Below are 24857 nucleotides of genomic sequence, written 5' to 3'. Positions count from 1 at the left end.
ATTTCATGATCATTAAAACAATTTGTTCGATTGTCCTTTTTTGTCGAAAAAGATAATTTTTGACCTGGATTCCAAGACCTGTATCTTATCTTAATTATTTGTTTAACATTTATACGAATTCATAATGAGTTTTTTGGGATGTTTAACATATCGGAAGAGTTTTTTTGGGATATTTAGAATATCAGAAGAGTTTTTTGGGATGTTTAACATATCTGAAGTGCTTTTTGATCAATCTATTTTTACACAATTGGTGGCCATCTTGTCTCAACACTCCCCATTCATAAAATGTGAAAAAAGGTTTGTGAGGAAAATATAGATATTAGGCCATCCCTAAATAATTGTCATGTAATAAGAGTCGACTCAAGTTTTCAGGATGAGTCGGTAGGTAAGGTAGAAATTTTTGGGCAAAAAAAAACAAATTTATCACCTTTTTACATGGTAACAATATCACAAATCTGCGTTGTGCATGGGAAATTTGTCTAATAGCCTAAATTTCAAGAATAATTCTAAAATCATAACATCGTCCAAAGCTCATCTCTGTGTTCAAAATGAAACAGTACTTAGTATATATGCGCGCTTTTATGTTACCAGTTTTAATATAGTCACTAAGGTGCTTTTTTCAATTACTTGGATTTCTGGATTTTGGGAGGAAATCTTTGGTGGGGTAAAGGGAAAAAATAAATAAAAAAACTTATCTGGGTGGAACAAAAAAAAAAACCTTTTTCCTTTTTAACCTATTTCTTCAGGAATCCACAAAATATTTAAAAATGACATTTTTCAGTTAAGAATCTAAGAATCCAAAGTATTGAGCTGTTTTATGAATTGCTTGGATTTCAGATCGATCGCCGAGAATCCAGTCATGTAAGAATTCCAGTTTTATCTCAAGTATATAGGATAGCTAATGGCTCTCTATTAATCAATCTACATCTAGTAGTCAGTAAAACCCTGTTATTAAATATAGATGTATCGCAACTATGTGTCAGACTATTACGGACTGGAACTTACACCATTTCACTAGACAGTTTATAAATCCAAAAAGAATAGAATTAAATTGACACGCTGATTAGATTCCAAGCTTCACATGTATTTTAGTTGCGTCAAGTTTTTAAATAACAATACATAATTTACAAACAGGCCATGTTTCAGTGCCAAGTGGCAGCACATGACAGCACAATTTATTTGTCGCGGGTTATACCGTTGAGGGCTCGAGTCCTGGCACAGTCAGCTTAACCGAACGAACGCATTTTTGCAATACGTGTGTAATTTGCTTGCAATTTGAAAAAAAATTTCGCTCTGGGATAGAAAATACTTGCGGGGAACCAAAAGAAACTGAGATAAAAGATTTATATTTTTCTTATTTCAGTTTTTTTGTTATGGCGGGTAGCAGACATAAAAATTAGAAAACTTTTTTCTTTATTCAAGAAGACTGGGAATTCCGGGCGGTGGATCCGAAATCCAAGTAATTAGAAAAAAAGTGCCTAAGAATGAATGGCAGCTTATTGGAACACTGCCAGTTTCCGGGAAAGCTTAAAACTAGGCCACACGTCAAGGCATGTTTTCACACGATGCACACTTGACTTCAAACATACGTAGCTCATACATCAGCATTGGGTCGGTCAGTCGGCCGTTTTTATCAAAAATGAAATTTATTTCAATGAATCCGAGGAAAAAGTTTTCACTCGGTACGTATGAAATCAGGTCGGTGGGGTTACGACGAACAGACCATTATTTTGGGATGGCCTAAGGTTTTTAGGCCAGCCGTATGCTGAGCCTGTTACTATACAAATGGAGTGAATTTAAATGACATGGCTTCTAGAGTAAAGGCTCTTTGACTGCAACTGAGCATATATTCATACAAATCATTCATTAGAGCATTATCCATTCTCCAACCCCTATGAAGCTGAATTTTGAAAGAGAACCCGCGGTATCGTCTACGGTTTTACTTTCGGGTTTTATTTTAAGATCTAAAATTGTATTTCAATATCGATTTCTGTGAAATCTTTAGTTGATTTGGTTTTTAGGAGGAATGTTTTTATTAACATTACAGAAAATATCATTGACATTTGAGCAAAGTCCGGGAAAAATAGCTTTTTCTCAAATCGAAATTCAATTTTACTTCATTGAACAAGGTAAAACAGCAAATCCAATTCAATATTTTTTTATTGAGCAAATTTCAGAAAATTCTATTCTATTCCGCATTCAAATCACTAAGACCAAGGGAAAAGATTTATCTGAGGTATTTGTTCCTGCCAGCTCCAGTCGCTGTCTGTACTACCTATGAAAGCACGATTGAATTGTGTAAATTATTAGCCTGGGATTGACTAGTCTATCGAGCTGGGAGTGTATTTGGACAAATTTAACCCACAGAAAGCATCATTTGCCATTTTATGGCTGACCATAGTGCCCCTTGGGGCTCTTGTTGAATATTTATATTTTTTTAGAACTCAACAGCGTATGTTAAAACGTATAATAACCTTATTTCATTTATTTAGATGATTGAAAATACAAACTCAATAGTCCGTGAACATTCGTACTTGGTTTTTGCACAGTAGGGGCGGCAGTGTAAAATCTAACCATGGGTTGAAAATGTTGAAATAATGAGTACAGTTATGGTAATATTCTTATTCCAAAATGGATTCTATATCCGAAATGATCACACTGTGTTGCAGATTGGAATAATTGATGTTAATCACATGTGTGTTATTCTAATGACATGTGTGATCCTAGCGGTTACACATGTGATCTGTGTTGTTGAGCCAATCGCATGTGTGAATCACACATGTATTTCTCAATCACACATGTATTTCAGAATCACACATGTATTTCAGAATCACACATGTAATCATGTGTTATTCACACACGTGATGTGCTCCACAACACAGATCACACGTGTGATGGCTGGAATCACATGTGTTTTGTGTGTCTTTCACTCCTTTCACACATGTAATGTGTGTTATTGTGATGTAATGTGTGTTATGTGAGTCGATGACATCATTTTCGTGTTGCCACTTATAACTTGTTGGTGGGAGTTCAGAGGAAGATTTGTCAAACGAATAAATACTATAATCTCATTAATGCAGAGTGTGAAATTTCGCTTTTTAAAAATATTTCCCTATATTATTAGAAAATGCCGATAGTAAGACCGTGGGAAAGTTTTTATCGTTGAAGGGGCGAATCACGGCGGCAGAGTGCACCTGTGATAAGGTCGAAATAGTTCCATGTGAAGGCAAAGCTTTTTAAATGATTAGACAGTCGGAGGTGATTTATCAACTTTTTTCAACTATAGTGCTGCTATTTTCCCAATCAAATTGCTAGGTTTGGATTGTTTCTCATCAGTTAACACTTGTAATTCAAGTGTGATTTTGATGTGTGTAGAGATACATTGTGACAAGCGTTTTAAATGGCGGCGCCATGTTTAAGCTGCGCGTCGATCATTGAATAGTGGAATTATAGGGTGGAATTACGAAGTCCATTACGAAGTTTATTAAAGGTTAGTGTCAACAAATGGTCCATTACAGTCCCTCTAATTTATTTTGAGAGAAGCTCTTAAAAGGCAAAACCGTGGTATGTTTCGTGTTATCATTGGCCTACGTGACTGACCTTGCTTGAGCTTTCGCTGCCGGTGCGCCGCTTCAAAGATATGAATAAAGTATTATATAACTGATTGTTAACCCCTTGACCGCCTGTACCGATATAGTCGGTATCACCGTTTCTCCCCGGAATGTCGGTACCGATATTGTCGGTATTTATGTATATGGGATTCGACCTGCCTTTGCAAGGTCTACTGTGTATCGAGTAACATTACGCATATATAGGTACCGTAGTAAACATTCACGTACTTGAAATGGAAGCAATTTCATGAATTTGCTGGTGTTTTGATGACAAGGGATACAATCTATGTGTATGAGTGAGATTCTCATAGCTAATCGTAGACCTAAACGGTATGATCTTGCAGCTGTTGTTGATCAAATAAACGATGATGATTTTAGTTATTCAAGCGGAAATGAAAGTGAAAATGCCAATTTCCATGATGGCAGTGATCAGGATGTTGTCAGTGACAGTGATAATACTGATGATAGGGCCTTACAGGATGCTGAAGATGAAGAATCTAGCGATGCTGATAGAGCGTCGCCGTCGGTTTCTGCTATGGATTTAGATCATAGTGATGATAATGGCACTGCCAGCGAATCTGAAGGTATGTACACATCAACTCTCAACATGAATAATGTCAGTGTCACATTTCAGTGTGAATTATTGCTCGAGGCCTACTTTACGGTACCTATAATTTCTTTGTATTCCTCCGTGTTTTCGTTTTCGAGTACGGTCTTGAAGTTATAGGCAAAATTCTCATGAATTTCTGGTTATTTATTTTTCAGGAGCTGTAAGCCTACCTAGTAGTCAAGATTCTGATGACGACAGTGGAGCTAGCGATGGATCAGCTGTTCATGGTAATATCGGTGGAGACCATGGACGAGGCGGACGCGGACGAGCACGTGGTGGACGCATCGTTGCTCGTGGTCGTGGCCAAGCTCGAGGCCGTGGTCGTGGCCAAGCTCGAGGCCGTGGTGGACATGCTCGTGGTGTAGCTGGTGTTCGAGGAAGAAATCGTCATCAACCTCATCAACCACCGCTAATAGAATGGAAAAGAGACCCACAGGTAACTCACTCGTTTCCATTTACAGGACAACATGGTCCAAATTTCCGATTACCAAATGATGCTACAGAATGGGATTTTTTGAAACTGTTCCTTACCGATGAACTTATTGATATTGTGGTGAGAGAAACAAATCGATATGGAAATGAGAGAAAAATAACCACGCCTGCTAATAAAAAATATGCACGTATGCATAAGTGGAAACCGATTGATCGTGAGACTATGTGGCGCTTTTTGACATTGGTAATAATGTTTGGATTGGTAGAAAAACCAGTAGTTGATTCATATTGGTCAACAGACAGTCTTCTGGAAACACCAGGATTTGGGCAAATTATGAGTAGAAATCGTTTCTTACAAATCTTGTGTGCGATACATTTTCAGAATAATAATATTCCACGACCAGAGGGTGAGCGTGCATGGAAGATCAAACCGTTTTTTGATTATCTTACTGCCCGTTTCACACGCATGTACACCCCTGAACAGTGTGTGTCAATAGATGAAGCTCTTTTGCTATGGAAGGGCAGGCTGATATTCAAGCAGTACATACCCAAAAAGCGATCACGTTTCGGACTAAAGTCGTATGAGCTGTGCGAAAGTAGCACTGGGTACTGTTGGAAATACAGGTTATATACCGGACAAGATCAAATTGCAAATCAAGCGTCTGTGCATGGTGTTTCTTATGATGTTGTCATGGATTTGATGGATGGTTTGCTTGATCAGGGATACAAATTGACGGTAGATAATTTCTACACGAGCCCTGTTCTTTTTCTGGAGTTATATCAACGTGCGACTCATGCTGTCGGTACTGTTCGGCTTGATCGAAAACACATGCCCAAAGATCTGAAGTATCGTTATGATGCTAATGGGGTACAAATTCCCTTGGTGAAAGGAGACATTACACATAGAAGCTCAGACAAACTGTTAGCACTCTGTTGGTTGGACAAAAAGTATGTTTGAATGTTATCTAACTATCATGATGAACATATCGTTGATACTGGGAAAGTCAACCGCACCACTCAAGAGCCAATACGCAAGCCACATGTAATTGTCGAATACAATCATCAAATGGGAGGCGTAGATCTCAAGGACCAAATGCTTGAAGCTTATGCTATGCATCGTAAAACAATCAAATGGTACCGTAAACTAGCTATGCATTTGATCGATATCGCAACTTTCAACAGTTTTGTTCTCTGGAAGAAGGCAGATCCAACTCGAAGAAACACGCGACATCTCAAATTTCGCACACGTTTGATAAGTCAGATTGTGGAGGGTGTTGGTGCTGATCCAACATCTGCAGCTAAGGGTCGCCCAAGAGCGTCAAATGATGTCCCCATCCGCTTTAGTGGAAGACACTTCCCAGCTCTGAATCCTCCTACTAGAAACAGACAAGTTGCGTTTCGTGTCTGTCGAATCTGCTCAGAACGTGATCGCGAAAATGGGGCTCCAGGAACACGGAAACGTGTTGAAACGAAATACAGGTGTGTTGCCTGTGGAAATGTGCCTCTTTGTGCTGCACCCTGTTTTGAACAATGGCATACTTTATAAACTAGATACAACTGCATATGAACTGTGACAATTGATATTTGTGTTTTTCCATGAAATTTCACTAAACGGATATTTTCAGGTAAAAGAGCCTTTATTCATTTATTTGGAGATCTAATCACACAGAAATGGTTGTATATTGTAGGTAACATTCATATCTATCCATTCAGGCACACAAAACTGTTTCTGCACTTTTTATATGCAAAATTTTATTTCAGAAGGTGTGTATATGAAATTTTGATGGCGGCCATATTGATGATGTCATAATGACATCATCATGAACAACCAAGTATCTTAAAAAGTATTTTTATGGGCTTGAATAGATAGCTCTGAATGTTACCTTTTCAAATATATATGGTTTATAGCAGTTTAATTGAGAAATAAGTGACTGGAAGGCAATTTTCAACTTTTGGGTCACGACATAAAAATCCCCCCAAAATAAGTGGCGTACGGGTATATTTATTATAAAAATAAGTGGCGGTCAAGGGGTTAATGACATACAACAAATAAACCTTTAAAGAAAGGTACCTGGTGTCTGACATTCTACTGAAAAATTCTGGATATATTCACCGCATAGTTTTTTCATAGTGAGCATTTTAGTAAATGAATCAATTAAGATGATTGTGCGACGCAGATGCGATTGTATCAGCTGCTGAAGACGTTTGATGTAAACAATAATTCTAACCACGTGCGCGATGGAAACAGGGACATCAAACTAAGAAGCACTGGATTTTTTAATTACATGTGTTTTGAATAGGCATCTGTGCTGGCTTTTCACAAAGTCGAATCTTAATTGACTCCTATTGCATAGGCCTAAGCCAGGCCCTCTAGAATTGATTCGAATTTGACACAGTAATTCTCCTGTAATTTGGGATGAATCTTTTTGAAAATTAGCTTGAAGATTGGGTCTGGCGAGATGTCCACCCCTATTGTAAAGAAATGTCATTGGTGATCAAATATGGCTGCCATGGGGTGGCCATCTTGAATTTCTTGTTTGCACGATGCAGCCCGCAATTCTTGATGGATTTCCACGAAATTTTGTGTGAGGATCAGGGTAGGTAAGCTGTCCATGCCTTTGTATATGCAGGTCATCGGCTTTCAAATATGGCCGCCAGTTCAGCCATCTTGAATTTCTAGCACAAAACGGCCCGCAATTCTTGATGCATTTTCATAATACTAGGTGTAAGAATTTTAGTAGGTGAAATGTCTACCCCTTATTGAAAATTGAGTTCAAGAATGGCCACCAGGGTTGCCATCCATCTTGGATTTCTTTTCAGCATGATGCCTACACCAACCCTTGATGCATTTTTTCATGTAGTTAGTTTTAAAACTTGTTACATTGTTACAATGTAAATCTTTCCGTAAAACTTTGAATACTGAATCATTCTTCTTCTACTGCGTCATGAAGGTATAAGGCCCGTGGGCCTCTTCTTTGTAAAGGGGGGGTGATGACGGTCTCACTCAGCTGACCCGGCGCGATTGGTTATCGGGTGAACCGTCGCGTATGGAATTTCAATGCGTATTCATTGCAACATTGATTTTTGGTTTGGTTTGGTTTGTCAGCAGTATGAGGTTGGCGTTGAGCCAATTCATGTAAAATCGCGGTATATTTTTTGTGAGCATTTTTTTCATTGGTTCTCGAGTTGAACGACGTATAATCGATACGATTGAAGACATGACGAACCTCTGTCGATGACATGGTCACCTTTGTTTAAATTCGACGAAAAACTGGCAGGAAAATTCTTAGCTCTTGCGTATAAAATTGCAATGACTTCGAATTTTTAATTCTCATTGCTGGTGAGAATATAATTATTTCGCATATCGCCATAGGTATTGTTTCAATATACGGTGATTGTGTTGATTGAGGTTGAAGTGAAGCGAACGTTTACTACACAAGGCCTCTACGTGCGCGGGAGTGCTAAACATTAGACTGTTGCACACACAAACACACGCTCATACAGACTACTATATGGTGATGCTGTGACGCTGCTTGGCGCGTGCACGTTTGGTATGATAACAGGCTGAATAATCTTCATAGCAGAAGATGAGCGCGGTGTTTTCTGTTTGATAGAATTTGTAAAGAATTGTAATTGTAATAGGTATAGGGTGAGGTCTGAATATTGTAGTGGTAAATTCCAGGATTTAAAAGGATCTAATACTATGCCCCGGTGTTTTAGCTTCCGCGGCCATACATTGGAAGTTTTCGTTCCCAAGACTATATATTCAGCCACCCTCTGATATGTGATATCATATGAATTTCATTTGAATATTTTTTCATATTGTGAAAAATATTTTTTTGAATATATAACATAGTTTCCCTGCCATACCGTGCTTTCCCGTACCCTACGAAATTTGGGTGTAGACCATAAACAAATGTTTATCTTTTATCTTATTTGACTACAAAATAATTTTTTAAGAAAGTTATAATACAATATAAACTTCTAGAACTTTGAAGTCACAAATTAAAAAGATTTTTCAAGCAATGCCCTTACTCCAAACAACCTCTAGCTTTCAAGGTAAACCACACTTTGCCCATGGGCAATTTATTTATCCACTACGATGTGTATGTGTTTTATCGATCGGTTGGCGAAATGCGTGTGCGGCAACAGTAGTAATGAATAAAGGCCCACTTCTTTTGCCATGCGCGTACGTGGCAAACGCCTTCTGATATTATACACTGTGATGATTTTTAGTGAGCGTTCATCAGCGCATTTAAACTACATTAATTCAGGGCTCGACCCGTAATGCGTGAGATGCTGATTGTCATCGAATGAGAATGTGCCACATTGGAAATAGCCATTACCTTCCAAAATTTAATAGTCGTTCATGGGTTCAAGATTGCTCTAAGTGCTCGGAAAACGCTTTTAATTTCTAAAATTTTCTCAGGGGTGGGCCCCCTAACCCCACATAAGAGCTTCGCGCCTTTGGTGCTCGCAAGTGCTGAAGGCTTAGCCATCAGCTGGTTCACGTGTGTAACTCAGGAAAAAACCGCGGATTTTATAGGAAAGCGTCACAATGTCTATCAAGGAAAATTGTTAATTTACTTAATGAATGACAATACATTTCAAATCTTTCAGGGTGTTGCGGGTAATGGTCAGTTTACCAAGATTGAGGATCTGGTGGCCACATTGACCAGTATTATTTTTACATGCAGTGCTAGTCATGCAATGGCTAACTTCTCCCAATATGATGAATATGGATTTCCACTCAACTATCCAGGGTTCTTGAACGGAGAACCACCTAGAAATAAGGTACTAGTAATGTAGTATGAACAAAAGTAAAACTCACAAGCCTGCTTAATTCAGTACAATGGCATAATCGTTTTGCTTTGCTATTTATTTTTAAGATATCCTTACTAGTTGTACATCATATCTTGACATGATAATGATGTCAGATATCATAATTGATTTCAAAATCGTTTATTTGGGTTTATAAATCATAGATTAAACCTTCGGTGAGAAGCCTGACCGGTTAGAAACTACATATCTACTACATTTAATTTTGATGTCTGTAATTTCTTACTTTCATAGGAGCCATTGTCTGAAGAAGATATCATTCATGCACTGCCAACTAAGCAACAGACATTGGACACAATGGTTGTTACAAAATTGCTCAGTCAGCAAGGAACCAACGCTTTAGGGGATTTTGAAGTGATGTATATGCATCATCCTCCAGCATTGAAATGTGTTGAACAGTAAGTGATTTTTTTCTGGAGACCTATGGTAAAATTTTGGTACACTCTGGATAAGTTTCTCTCATAGCACCACCATTTTAATTTTGAAATACTGAAAAAACATAGAAAATAGGTGTTATTTGCATTGTAGTGGTAATAACATCTCCAAAGCTCAAAGACCACTAAACCATTTTGTTGATCTCTATTCGCTGAATTGCGGCTAGTGCAATCAGTGTCCATGAAACAGAAATTTTTATGTGCAATTTTCTTAAAACTTTGTAGGTGTAATGGGGTAGGTCCACTGATAACACATATTGAAAATTAAGGTTTCGGTTCTTCCAATATGGCCACCACAGGGGAAATTTTTCTGAGTGCTCTAGGCACTAATAATGACAAGCAATTTTCAAAGTTTGATGCGCTACTAGATCCACAATTACACCTTTCAAAAGTCAGGTTTCTTGCTTTCTTGAAATGGCTGCGAAGGCGGACATCATTAATTTCTCATTAGGGCCCTACTAAACCCTTTAGGGACTAATCTCGTGAACTGATCTGGCTATATGGCAAGAGACCTACAACTTGCAAAAATGAAGGGTGAATTCCAGGTTCTAGAGCTTGGGCCCACATATACGCTACACAGTCACAGGTTTGGATGTGACGGAAAATCTCAAGTGCTGTACCAATGGATTTAAGGTGCCTCCGAAGAAAATACTGTTGCACCACTGATATCGCCAAAACAACTTGATACAGCTTAGAAATTTAGCTAAAATACCCATGGCTTTGTTGAGTAGACTCCACTTATCATGGAGCCAATTGCCTTTGATTTTCGCATACCGGCACCTGGTGAAATAATTCTTCTCCAACTTGTGTGAATAACAACCATCGTATTAAAGACATTTCAAAATTGCCTTATGTGTGTCAAGGCTGGATTCATATTTATGGACTTTCGTGTGTCCATTTTGTTATTGCATATAAAACTTTCTTCCTTTGGTACAAAATAACTTAAAAACGAGGCTTAGTTTCTCTTCGGAACTTCAAAATATTCAATGCAGTAATAAAAGCTCTAACCCTATTGAATTTCATCGGAATCCATTGCTTATTGATCAATTTAGTCATTTGTTTTTTGTTGGAACTACCCTTTTGGAAGAACACATGCCCTTTTACGTATGTCCATGCTTCACACACGTGCACTCCTCACATGACTCGCTGATGTGTGTAGTATTGATCTGTACATGTATATGAAAAGTGCGCCTCGCGTGTGACCTAGTTAAAGTTTTCTTGGAAACTGCAAATGATTCAACTGCCAGAGATCGTTGCGGGCAGCCGTGAAAAGCAGTGAATTTTATAGAAGGACAGTAAAATTGGGAAAGGGGCAAGTGAATCTTGAAAATTGTTCAATTTACGAAAATAAATTGTCTAACGTTAACAAACTTCGTACATAGTGTATGAAATAAATGATATTGTCATAACATGAACGTGGGGAGTGTCTATTTGAGTCTGTGGGGAAAACCTTCCATGTATATTCATGATGAATCATCATGCAGTTGTGTATTTCTTTCGAGTACTGTACCCTTTCCTATCATATCAATTGACAGATTTTCATGAACATTTCTTAATTCAATCAAGGGAATATCTTAGGCTTTTTTGATTACTTGGAGCACAGATTCTCTGAAATTCTGCCTAAAACTCCATGCCAAAGATATGTATGCATTTCCATTCATAATTTGAGAAAATACATTTTTTTCTCGATATTTTCCGTCCTTATTTTTGATCCAATTGTCTGTAACAAGTCAATTTTCTACCATCACTTGAATTCAATCCAGTAGTGATCACTCTTTTTCATTTGTTCTTAAATCTCTAGAGTACCAATGTTTAATTTTGATGCTGATTAAACATACACTCATGTAAATTTAGGAAAGTACATATTAAGAATTTCATTTCTTGTTGTTTCATGTTTTTATTCATTCTTGAGAATATGATCATGGTTCACGATGTAATAATTTTCAGGTTTCGCAACGATTTGAAGCAGATAAGTGAATTGATTCAGAAGAAAAATGAAGAAAGAACTTTCAAGTATACATTGCTTGATCCAGCGTTCATACCAAATTCGATCAGCATTTAATCAGCTAGGCAACAGCTTAAAAGCAATCCATGTCTGTAAATAGTTACATTTCATGAGCCAGTCAGTTTCATCAATTGATTCAGATAGCAAATTTACGTACAACACAGATTTTAGGAATAACGGCCACTCTCCTAAAACTGTAACTGTTAAAGGAGTTAGAATTATCCTTGAGGTTATCAAAACATATTCAAACGGCCATCTTAGACTGAGTGAGAGCCTAGAAGTGACATATTCAAACGGCCATCTTAGACTGAGTGAGAGCCTAGAAGTGAGAGCCAATTTCAATTCATCCACATGTATGAGCATTTACGGTCGATCTGCTTTCTAGTCCACTGGCATTCGCTTTCATTTCAGGTGCCGCCAACAAACAATTATTGAGGGGGCAAAGTATCTTAAGAGATTATATGGTAATCGGCTGAAAGGGATGCTGGAGATGACTTAGTTTTTAGTTCTCGAGGAATGATAGAACTATTTGTATCGTGGTATGTACATTTACCATGAACAAAAGTACACCATTGTTACAGTCATTGAGTGAACAAAAGATCCAATAAATGAGGTTCAATACGCAGCAATAGATAGTTGCAGAAACTTCAGATTCAAGATCATTTCACTTTTTATCGGGTTGAATAGTGATAAAAGTTAATTCCATTAATTTGAAATAGATTTTGGACTAAAAGGTAATCAAAAACTTTTTTCTGATTAATTCATTTTACCAAGTCGTATGAACAGATAAAACGTAAATGTTGTACCTGTCGATCTTTCTAAACTATCATTGTGACTCGATTATAGCTGTATCTCACTCTGAAATTTAACCCTTGGTCAAGTAACATGCTCTAGTGTAGCTTGACATTCAGAAACTTTATGAAGATTTAATTGTCATCATAATTCAATGAAATCTTGAAGTGGCTGGTCAGCCAATTCAATTCAGTTTTATTCAGCCAAAAAATATCAAGGTTTATTCATTTTAATTCAGCCAAAAAATATTCAATGTATATTCAGAATAATTTGAAGGAATGAACAAATTGATCCGAGGTATTTGTTTCAGTCAAGCATGGTCTGTGCTTTTTATTTCCAGCATTTTTAAATGTATTCTACACGTATTCTGGATGCAACGCAGTACGGGTTTAAAGATCAAGTGTAGCTCACCCATATACCAGAACAAAAAGTTATTTTTTCGATAAACACCGAACTTGAATAAATATATGGGTTTGAAAAATGAGCGAGCACTGACTATTTGCTATGCATGTGATGCCTTTCGGGCTATACATTGAATACATGCACTGTACATACGTTATTAGTGTAAGTTTTATTGGTATTTTCCGACTCGATGCCAACTGAAGGAGATCCGCCGTTACCAGTGGATTTTGGTACCGGAAAATATCATTTTTTCAAATAGTCCAAAAATGATGTATAAGTATGGGGGGGGGGGGGGGGTGATGATGGTCTCACTCAGCTGGTCCAACACAATTGGTAATTGGGTGAACTGTAAAAGCTTTCGGGCTATACATTGAATACATGCACTGTACATACGTTGTTAGTGTAAGTTTTATTGGTATTTTCATACTCGATGCCAACTGAAGGAGATCCGCGGTTACCGGTGGATTTTGGTACTGAAAAATATAATTTTTTCAAATAGTTCAAAAAATGATGTATAAGTATGGGGGGTGATGATGGTTTCACTCAGCTGGTCCAACACAATTGGTAATCGGGTGAACTGTAAAAGCGTGCAGCGCCTGTTTTACTAATTGCAACAGGTATTGCAACACTGATTTTGATTGGTCGCAGACAACAACAACAACAGCTACAGTTGTAATGTATATTAAGGCCTACTACTGTTGCCTCGTGCTTATGTGGCAAATGCCTTCAGATATTATACGCTGTGATGATTTTTAGTGAGCATTCATCGGTGGATTTTAACTGCCAACGAATGAGGATGTGCCACATTGGAAAAAGTCATTACCTTCCAAAATATGATAGTTGTTCATGGGTTCAAGATCGCTTTAAGTGCTCAGAAAACGCTTTTAATTTAAAAAAAGTTTTATATCATCAGTTTCTATGGCTCTCACTTCATGGAAATTAATCATCCAAGTAATTATGATAACTCTTATTACTGGATGTAGAACTAATCACCATTCTGATTTACAAGAGTTGATGAACAACAGCATTCACATTGTGGTAGGCCTAGCCAACACCAAAAATATTTTGTCACACTGTCATAGAGATTCATTAGATATGCTGCATGTTTATTCATGGAATTTGCATGTTACTTCATAGACTCTAAAAAGAAGGGATGTGAAATGAAAAAGATTGAGCTCTGCTATGGCATCTGAGTGACCAGTTTTTGCTTTAAGCATTGTTTGATGTCTATGACATCATACCAATTGCCACTAAAATGGATCAAAAGGTGTAGTTATACAAGTAGTTCCAATGCTTCTCAGTAAATGCAAATTGAAATACAGTTCACATTAAGCATTACACACAGCCAAAATTGTCCTGAATGTAATGCTTACTCCCTATGACATAGCGTCGCCAGATTTTTAATTTGATGGTCCGAAAAGTTATTTTTTCTGTTTTTGCTTGTAAGTTATGTGGCAGATGAAAAATTGTATTATCACCACATTTTCAAAAAATTATCGTTCTGATGCGCAAAACAATGGTAAATGCCTCAAAGATAAGGCTCCCGGCTGCCTGGTGATACCGGCATTACTACCAGTGCATGGAAGTCTTCACTCAACTAAGTAAAATGCAGGTTTTGATTTCTAAATCTCAAGAAATTTGTGATGGTTTTATTGTTATTACCAGATATTAGTTCTTGGACCCAGTTTGTCACAAAAGTTATTTGTTAAACATGTTATTTAATAGACGGCTTGTTAAATCTTGTATGATCATCATTAATTTGTGGATTATGTATGTTGTGTAACCCTTTTTCACTGATATGTGTGTACATGATGCATGTTGCTATGTTGCTACTGATTTAATGCGTTTTGAATATTTCATCCTGGCAAGTGGATGAAATCTTTCATAATTTTGGCAGTCTCTGGTGTTTGGAAGATATTGTATGTATCTGGTACTTGGGTGTTCTAGTAAGTTTATTTCTGTGGATATAATTACTGATGATTGCTAATCTAAGCTTATTCATTGTCACACATACCTTATAGTAAAACCAACCATTTTGTCATACGAAGTTATTTATGAGAAATTACTCCAAATGCATGGAATGCAGTTACTGAAAGCCCTCTGAGGTAAAATACAAAAACTTCACCTAGAATTCATGCCTGCATGCAAGTTGGGCCCTTTCCCAAAAATATCTGGTGTGGCCTGCCCTCCCCTAAAGTGAGAGCATTGAAGAGTATTATCATTAGTTTACAATTCAAGGGCAGATTCTGCCTCACTGTTTGACCACAGATAGATGTATGAATAGTGTCCCCAGAAATGGTTCTGTTCCAAATGCACTTCACGAGTTGCATTCTTAGGTATTGGGTGAATTCATACTTTTTCATCCTGTCCTTACTCTAATAAAAATAACATCATTTTATTGTAGGAACATAAATTCCAAGAGATTAAGAATATGCAGAGATGATTTAAGAATAATTTCTTGGATTCTCTCCATTGTTGATGTGAGACTTGGGTCAGCGGTGGATCCAGAATTTTCAAAGGGGACCCCTACTGAAAATTTTGAAAAACTAGTTTCATTGTCATGCATTCTGAACGTTCTAGGCACTGTTATAGACCATCCAATACATCAAAATGCTATCCATCACCTGCCATCTCATTGCTCTGGAATTGAAATTTTAGGGAACAAGGACATTTTGCTAAGGTGGGGGGGTGCTCTAGCTCCTAAAGCACCCACCTGGATCGACGCCTAGAGATGTGGATGTGCTGGTCATGTTCACAACACATATCATACAATCCATTACACCGTTCTGAACATCGAAGACTGCATTTATATAAACTGATTGTAAGCGTGATGAAATTTTGTAAACATGGTGCTTTTTCTTGTATCTTCATTAATTTTCTTTAAACTTTGCTTTAGTCTATATTTTACATAGTGTTTTACTATATACTGTATTTTATCCAAATGGAAAATTCCATTCATTCCTGATTGAATGCATAATGTAATTGAAAGTTTGAGAATTAGGCCCAAAAAAGGCAACTGGTTTCATCACACGGTATTTGTAAGCCATGACAAGGGTAGGGGGTATTAAGTTTTTAGAAAAAAATTGACAATGAAATTGTCTCTTGTACATTCACTTTCCAGATATGGGAGGTGTCTTTTTACTATGCCCCCGGCACAACTTTAGTTGAGAGGGGGCATATAGAATTACCCCTATCTGAGTACGCCGCCACCGCAAGTGACGTTAACAACCTAGAGGCTGCAATTGTGGACCGATTCATTTCAAACTTGGTACACAAGTAGGATATCACTTGACCCCGAATCTTATTTAAAATTCGAACGATTTGATTCAAATTATGGCCACCAGGGGGCCGACATGAAAAATGACGTTAATAGCCTAGAGGCCACAATTGTTGACCGATTTATTTTAAACTTGGTACACAAGTAGGATATCACTTGGCCCCGAATCATATTCAAGATTTGGACGATTCGATTCAAATTATGGCCACCAGGGGGGCCGACATGAAAAATGACGTTGATAGCCTAGAGGCCGCAATTGTTGGCCGATTCATTTCAAACTTGGTACACAAGTGGGGTATCACTTGGGTCAGAAGCTTCCTTAATATGGGGTCGATTCGATTCAAATTATGGCCACCGGGCAGCATGCATGAAAAACAATGTTAACAGCCTAGAGGCCGCAATTGTTGACCGATTCATTTCAATATTGGTACACAAGTAGGATATCATTTGGGACCGAAGCCTATCTAAAATTGGGTCAATTCGTTTCGAATAATAGCTACCAGGGACCGATGTGAAAAATGACGTTAGTAGCCTAAATGCCGCAATTGATGACCGATTCATTTCTAACTTGGTACACAAGTGGGATATCACTTGGGCCAGAACCTACTTAAATTGGGTCGATTCGATTCAAATTATGGCCACCAGGGGGCCAACGTGAAAAACAACGTTAACAGCCTAGAGGCTGCAATTGGTGACCAATTTATTTCAAACTTGGTACACAAGTAGGATATCACTTCGGCCAGAACTCTATTTAAAATTGGGTTGATTCAATTCAAATTATTGCCACCACGGGGCCGACATGAAGAATGACGTTAACAGCCTAGAGGCCACAATTGTTGACCGATTGTTTTCAAACTTGGTACACAAGTAGGGTATCACTTGGGCCAGAACCCTATTTAGAATTGGGTCGATTCAATTCAAATTATTACTAGAGGCCGCAATTGTTGACAAATTCTAATTATGGCCATCAGGGGAAAACAGCCTAGAGGCTGCAACTGTTGATAAATTATTTATACTTTGTACACATGTTCTCTAATATCATTCTTATAGAAATAATTGTGGCCATGATATTTTAACGCATCTACCACAAACCCTGTAACTTCACGTGGCGGTGAATTTGAGGCCAGGGGCATTCGAGGCTTTGCCTCATTCTAGTTTATTTGCTATCAATTCATCTATAATCAATCACTGTAATTTGACTATAATAGTGAACCAATATCAATCTCAGTGTGGAGTTAACAATTAAAAAGCCACTGTAGATATATGGAAAAGTTATTATCAGACAGTTTCGGGTTACTTCTAAACCCCATCATCAGAGAAACTAATTATTGTAGCATTTTAGTTTCTCCGATGATGGGGTTTAGAAGTAACCCGGAAACTGGCTGACGATAAACTTTTCTTTGTATCTACTGTGCCTTTTTATTCGTTAATCACTGTTATAGTGGCTTATTGCCACTGAGGATATGAAGGATATAGACCTACTCAGCTCCAGTTTTTGTGAATTGCAGTAATGAGAGAAAATGAACTTAACCCATTAGCACTCTGGAATTGCAGTATGCAGTGTCAATTACTCCTCAGAAAATTCAAGGTAGAATCTAAGTTCATCACGATACCAAATAGCTCATTTGCTGTTTATTTCCATGCATTACAAGTTAGTTTTATTTTGTAGTAAATAGTCAAGGTTTTTATATGATGTATGATTCGATGAGGTGGGCCACCAAAATCTTGTCCTTTTGGGCTCCCGAAATTCATCCAAACTTACTTGGATTTGTAGTGAGGGCTCACATGTGTCATGTTCAGACTCGAAATACTCGAGAAATTGAAATAGGGGGATGTTGACTTCTGGTTGGTATTTCGAGGACTTAGGTGTGTAGTTTATCATTAGCTATTGGGTTCGAATCCCACTATAACCGTTTTTGTGCAGCATACGAAAAAAGTGCCAGGGTGGATTCAGGCGGCTTGAGGAGTACCGGTAATAGGCAGGGCGGATACAGGCGGCTTGAGTGCTAATGGGTTAAACTCTCAAGTCAAATTTGTGATGAGAAGCATGCATCTCTTATTATGATTTAATACGACTGTATTGTAAAAATATACTCACATTTTAGAATAACATTTTTTACTAGTGAAATGCTTATATTATATTCATGTCTCTTGATTGCTCAACTTGTTGAATAAAGTCATAAGTGTAATTGATAAATGAGTTATCCAGTAAATAAGATGACAACAGGAATTCCACAGAAAACTGAATTTAAAAGGTCTCACTCTACAACATTTTTGACGTACACTGACACATTTAATACAGAGATTTCCCACTCGACTGAATTGCCCACCATATACAGTGTATTAACTAAAACCATGTAAGCACTAAGCCATAATCGTGAATATATGTATTAAGCCTGTATTAAGTGGTCACTTCCTATAAAGAAATATATTTTATAATTAATGACGGATATCTTAAGAGTAATTGCAAAATCAGCGTTTTAGATCAAAGGTTGAGAGGTTGACTCGCCCGCACTCCTAATTGTTTTTCTATATAAATGGGAGAAAGAAAGATATTCTTAGCATCAATGAATAACGGAATAAAAGCATCAAAAAGACAATATGAAAAAAAAATTAGTTGATGTTTCACAAGAAATTGAACATAAAATATTAAAATTAGAAAAAATAAAAACTAAATATGGTGAAAAAATATCAGCAAGTATAAGTTATTGTAGTGTAAACACAACACATGAATTTAGGGTATTTCTACCCAATAAATGGGTTACATTGAATAATGATGAATTAAAAGATTTAGAAGGATTTAAGATAATTTAATCATGGGAAAAATAAAGATGGTCATGATTTAGAAATTATAGAATACATTTTTAAGTCTTAAAAAGTAAAATAAGAGAAAAACAGTTTAAAATTTTTTTTAAATTTGTAAGATTATAAAAATTTATTTTTTTACTTTTTACTAAAATATTCGCATGATTTAATATTCAAGAATCCGAAATAGACTATCTGCACAATTTAATTGCTCCACATAGATAGATAAAATTACACATAGATAGATAAAAGTAGTGAGATATTGAATTAATTGAAAATAGAAATATTGTTAATAAATAGAATTGATAATTCTTTTTTGCTTTTTTCTAAAATATTTATCCATTGTCCTGGGCTGCTGTTGTTACTAGATTTTAAGGACTTCTAAATCGTTATTAAACAATACAATGATCGACAACAAACCTAGTGAAAGTTTATGTAGCCGAATAAACTGAGCAGTTACTTGGGACTTTAGACCCAGAGGGCTATTGCGTTCCGTCCGTCCATCCGTAGACGGAATCCAGTTATTTTGAGATGTTTTGTAGACCGTCAATGTAATGTCTTGATATTTGGGTTACAAATGTATCCACCCTAGACACATCTTCAGCCCATCTTCAGTCCATTTCTCATTGCAATTTGTGATTGGTATTCTTTGGAAAGGGATATTTTATACCTGAGTCAGGTATTTTTGATCAGCCAATTATGGCGCAATTGGCGGCCATCTTGGTGTCATCTGTACTCATTCACAGGTGGGAAAAAGTTTTTCCGCATTATATTGATACCTAAGTATATTGTGATTCCACAATCAATTGAAAAGTTGTAGCTCATAACGTGTTCTATGATTTTGGTGAGTTTCAAGGTCTTTCGTTTTGTATATGGCCACCAGGGTGGCGTTGAATGATACAATAACTAGGTATTTCTATATTATATTTGTACCTGTGCATATTTTGTTACCACAATCAATTGCAAAGTTGTACTTCATGATATCCTCTATGATTGTGGTGAGTTTTAAGGACATTAGTTATTATATATGGTCAGCAGGGGGCTTTGAATAGTAGAATAACTTAGTTTTTCCTTATTAGATTGGTACCTAGGCATATTTTGATACCAGAATCAATTGCAAAGTTGTAGGTCATGACATGTTCTATGATTGTCGTGAGTTTCAGGGTCACTGGGTTTTGCATATGGTCACCAGGGGGCGTTGAATAGTAGAATAACATATTAAATTGGTAATGAGGCATATTTTGTTATCACTATCAATTACAAAATCTTAGCTGCTGATATATTCTATGATTGTGTTTCAAAGTCATTGGTTTTTGTATATGGTCATCAGGGGGCATTGAATATTGAAATTGTAAGATTGTTGATCATTTGAAACCACTTCCCAAGTGGGCATGGTGTCCCTGAACCCCTAGTTAGCATCGAACACAATTTGTGTTTTCTCCACTAGTATTTCCAGAATCTGGCTTAAATCTACTTATGGTCACAAAAAAATTGTCAATACGTGTGAAGATTTGTAGACCGACCGGCGATAACAATAAACCTCTGGCCGAAGTAATTATGCGTTTACGGATTACGAAACCATTAACGAAACTCAGCAGCTGAAGGACGGATAGACATAGAGTTTTAGGAACTTTAATGAACTATGATCCCTTAGATGAGTCAATTGATTTATTCTATTAGTAAATCAATTTACGTTGGCTACATTTCCTGAAGATTTCTGGCTCAAATCAACGTAATATGGACAGGAATGGTAGGGATTTTCCTATGGAATTTTACTTCCGCGTTCACTTGACGACTCGGATCGATGACAACGACAGCAGAGTTTATCTTTTCTTGCTCCTGAATTAAGTCATTTTACTTCACTTTTAGCTACAGAACTGTTATGAAAAGTGGACTAGTATTTCCATAAATGTTCCTGGAACCATTTGGATTACTTTGGTGCTGATTTGTGGAGAGATATCATATCATACTTGTGAACCAGAGTTTGGATATATTTTTACAGACATTTTGCTTGAATCTCAGAATGAGGCCTATGCTTAGATATAGGACTTCATACAGCTTTGTCAAACAGTCAGTTAACCTGGGACTAGACGTATCGGCCCCACTCCGCGCGGTTGCGCCACCGCGCGGGATTTACGCGACCCACTCCGCACGGTTGCGCAACCGCGCGGGATTTACGCGAAGCAGCAAACACAAACATGGCCACTCTCTCAATTTTCAATGATAGAAATCGTGTGTGCATTTCAATTATTTCGGCTGTTAGGGTTTTAAGGCACAATATAAGTTGATGATGTGATATGGCGATGTTAATTAATGATAATTCCGCAGTGAAGCTAGTGACGAACGGTGCCGATTGAGTGTACAGCTGCCAAAAACACTGAAATGTGCGTAGTTGTGTAACTATTTGCAGTGAATTGCAGACGAAACATGAAGCCTTAACGGCCGTTTAAAAAAAAAATTATACCAATTGCAATTGTGAAATAAAAATGAGATAGAACCTAAGTTAAAATTCTGGCCATTTCTAAAATGTTATTACTAATTTTTAGTCAGTGCCGAACGTTTAGTTTTCCAACAATAATGAGGGGTGGTAGGTAGTCAAGCAATTCAAGTCATCATTTATTACACGTTACTTCCGTGTTGTTGAAAATCTCGCGAGTCCTGGACCAAACCCCATTGAAGAATGTGATCTGTGTGCTGGCCACAAATGCACACAGATCACACTACACTACCCATTACACACTCCAGTACCCACAGCTTTCATATATCCATCCAAATATTTAGCGGTGTTGTCATATCGCGGAAAGACGGAATCGCGGAATTTTCAAAAAAACGCGGAATTTCTTCATTTTTTCTTTAAATAGTAAACGGGTTTTCCCACGGGGATACCCACTGTCGGACAGGGCACCGGACCGATCGATGCAACGACTTAGGTTCGAATCCCATTATTTGCAGGCAATTATGGAATTATTATATTACGATACCGTTGACTGGCTGCCACCTGTAGAAGAAGTCAGAATCAAGTGAGGTGAAAGAGACCAGGCACCTAATGTCTATTTCTATTAGGCAAACTTCGGTTATCGAAGTTCATCGACTTTTTGAGAACTTCAGAAACGAATATTATCAGATAAATATTGAGCACGTTCGCGGTGTCGGACCGTAGTTGTAGATGGTTGCAAACATGAAATCCTACGACCAAACAAGTACCGGTTCAAATTCCTTTGAAATTATTATAATTTTACGGCCGTCCAGTACCGGTACCAATAAGATTCTTTTGATCCAAATAATCAGCATAGGGACATATATGTTATAGCAGTCGCAAAGTAAACATTTAAAAAAAAAGAAACCATTTTATAGACGGGCGCCGAAGGCGCCCGGAGGACGTCCCTTTGATAAACGCGTATGTATATGTGGATTCTAGAAAGTGTCTTCTTAACCGATTCTGACTAGCTGACAAAGTCAGAAAAAAATGACGTCACTTGACGTCCGGTTTGAAGTTCATGGGGAAATCGGAAGTAGAATTACGTCACGCTAAAATCCGGCAGCCCATTAACTAAAATCCGGCAATTTATGAATCGGGTTATTTCAGAATGTATTTATTTCGTGAAATTTCGAACAAGATTGGGTCGATGAATAGTTTAACAATGAACCGCGTTGATCGAACGAGTTTGAAAATAGCTGAAATCCCCTTAGCAACGGGAGCAAATTCATGAAACAAACCGCGCGCCGGTGCCCGGTTCACTGCCATCGCAGGCTCGAATCCCGGAGAATAAGCCTTTTTACAGTTTCCAGGCGCCATTTTTTTGGGTACCCGCCGGGTCCGCATTGTTGAATTTTTTGTCCCTATTTTTCTCCGGTTTAATTTTTTTATTTCGTTCATATCTCTGGATTTGATTAAGATAGAAACAAAGTAGAAATATCGATGAACTCGGCTGATAATAAACTTTTTTATGATATCACTCATTTATAAAGTTAATGCAACAATGTGCGCTGGTGAAGTTATAAACATTGATATCGTCTTCCCGATAATTCAACTTGAATTATTGCTCATCTCATTCAAAAGTTCGTAATTCTTACAAATATTAATCTACATTTTTGAAATTTTCAGGACCAATAGCCATCTATATGTGGTCTTATATACGTTTTACCGTTTTCAATTATCTTTATTAGTTTTTAAGTAATTGCGAGTCAAACTTCCAAAACACGTTTTCTAGAGTATCATGCGTGCATATTTATATCAAGAAATTTGCCAATTTAACCGGTCCTACATTGTTAAAATCAAAATTTTCAGTAACTATGGAAACAAGGGCACCTAGTTATTTGAAAAAAATGGTAAATAGAGATATATTTCTAGTAACACAGGGACAGACTACGGGTTTGGAGGGTCGGTAGTCCGGACCCCTGCTCCTTCCCATTAAGATTACCATCTTTGTCAAGACAGTGATCGCATAAAACTTACAAATCTAACACTCATCCTCTTGCAAATTAAATTGTTTTGGATGTATTTGTTTCAACACCGAGGGGCACCCTACTCACAGCCTTAAACCACGGAAAATGTCCTTATTTTTGGACCCCTCTCCCAATCATCTAAGATAGTCAAAAAAGTCGAAATAAGTCTTAGTGTCAGGCATTTAAGTTTCATTGATCTCCCGTCTATATTATATCGTTTCACAGTATATTGCATCAATGAAATATGGCCGTTGGCTGGTGATTCTGGAGCCAGTTGCTCAAAAGTTAACCATCAGAAATACCATGGTGTAATGGCGAGCACTCGGTCCTCGGTTAAATACCGGTACCCGATTTACATTTTTGAATTTTCAGCAGCAGCTCCACACAAATGGAGGCAGCCACGGCCGTGTCAAACTTGACGCTTGCAAACCGTTGGATCGGCTTTGCTTTTTTGAGAATGTTCGATGTTCGATCTTTATTACTGATCGTGACAAGAGCTGGAAGGTGTTTCAAATTGAATTTGAATATATTTGGCTTAGTCGATTGTGTTGGAAAGATTGGAACTTTGGAATATATTAGTAAGGAACATAACTTTCGTTTACTTTCTGTCAAAATTGATCTCGTGTGTTTGATAGTTGTTTTGAGATTTGGCACGAATTCCAAGTCAGTTTTGATCACACAAGGTCTGTATTAGCCCACTTCACGTAAGTAGCCATGCAAATTTGCGACGGCAATGCGACGCAGCATTGAGACTGTGGTCCTCATACATGTGCCACATAATGTCTGACTTTCACATTTGCAATCGTATACCCGTACGTGCAGCTTTGGAATCGAATGAAACACGTTGGACAAAATGATCTGTTGTGAACCTAGGTAGCTGGTTAAAGCAACACCTGGGTTATTTTGTTTATTTTGACAAATCCTAGAGAATATATATCTTTAATAACCATTTTTCAAAAACCTAGGTGCCCTTATTTCCATGGTTACTTAATGAATTGATTTTCAACAAAGTAGGGACCGGTGAAATTGTGAAATTTCCTGATATAAAGATGCACCCAGGGGACCCGGGAAAACGTGTTTTGGAAGTTTGACTCGCAATTACTTAAAAACTAATAAAGATAATTGAAAACGGTAAAAGGTATATAAGACCACATATAGATGGCTATTGGTCCTGAAAATTTCAAAAATGTAGATTAATATTTGT

General features: G+C 37.4%; 1 protein-coding gene across 3 annotated transcripts in view; it reads left to right on the top strand.

The window, feature by feature from the left end:
• Positions 1-18560, top strand: part of LOC141906474 (allene oxide synthase-lipoxygenase protein-like) — a 63135-nt gene extending 44575 nt beyond the window's left edge. Inside the window, exons 13-16 of one of the 3 annotated variants that reach the window (XR_012619341.1) lie at positions 9274-9447; positions 9727-9890; positions 11874-12256; positions 12343-13389. Coding sequence is in view for 2 of the 3 variants with exons in the window: in XM_074795779.1 (XP_074651880.1) it covers positions 9274-9447; positions 9727-9890; positions 15530-15854 (663 nt within the window). In the remaining variant the exon portion in view is untranslated. Of the gene's footprint in view, positions 1-9273; positions 9448-9726; positions 9891-11873; positions 13390-15529 lie in introns of those variants that run through there. The other 2 variants (XM_074795779.1, XM_074795780.1) reach the window with 2 other exon arrangements.
• Positions 18561-24857: the final 6297 nt, after the last annotated feature.

The sequence above is a fragment of the Tubulanus polymorphus genome, chromosome 5 (assembly GCF_964204645.1).
Source record: "Tubulanus polymorphus chromosome 5, tnTubPoly1.2, whole genome shotgun sequence".
Classification (NCBI taxonomy): Eukaryota; Metazoa; Nemertea; class Palaeonemertea; order Tubulaniformes; family Tubulanidae; genus Tubulanus; species Tubulanus polymorphus.
Note: the sequence above shows the minus strand (reverse complement) of the source record. Positions and strands in the feature narration are given on the sequence as shown.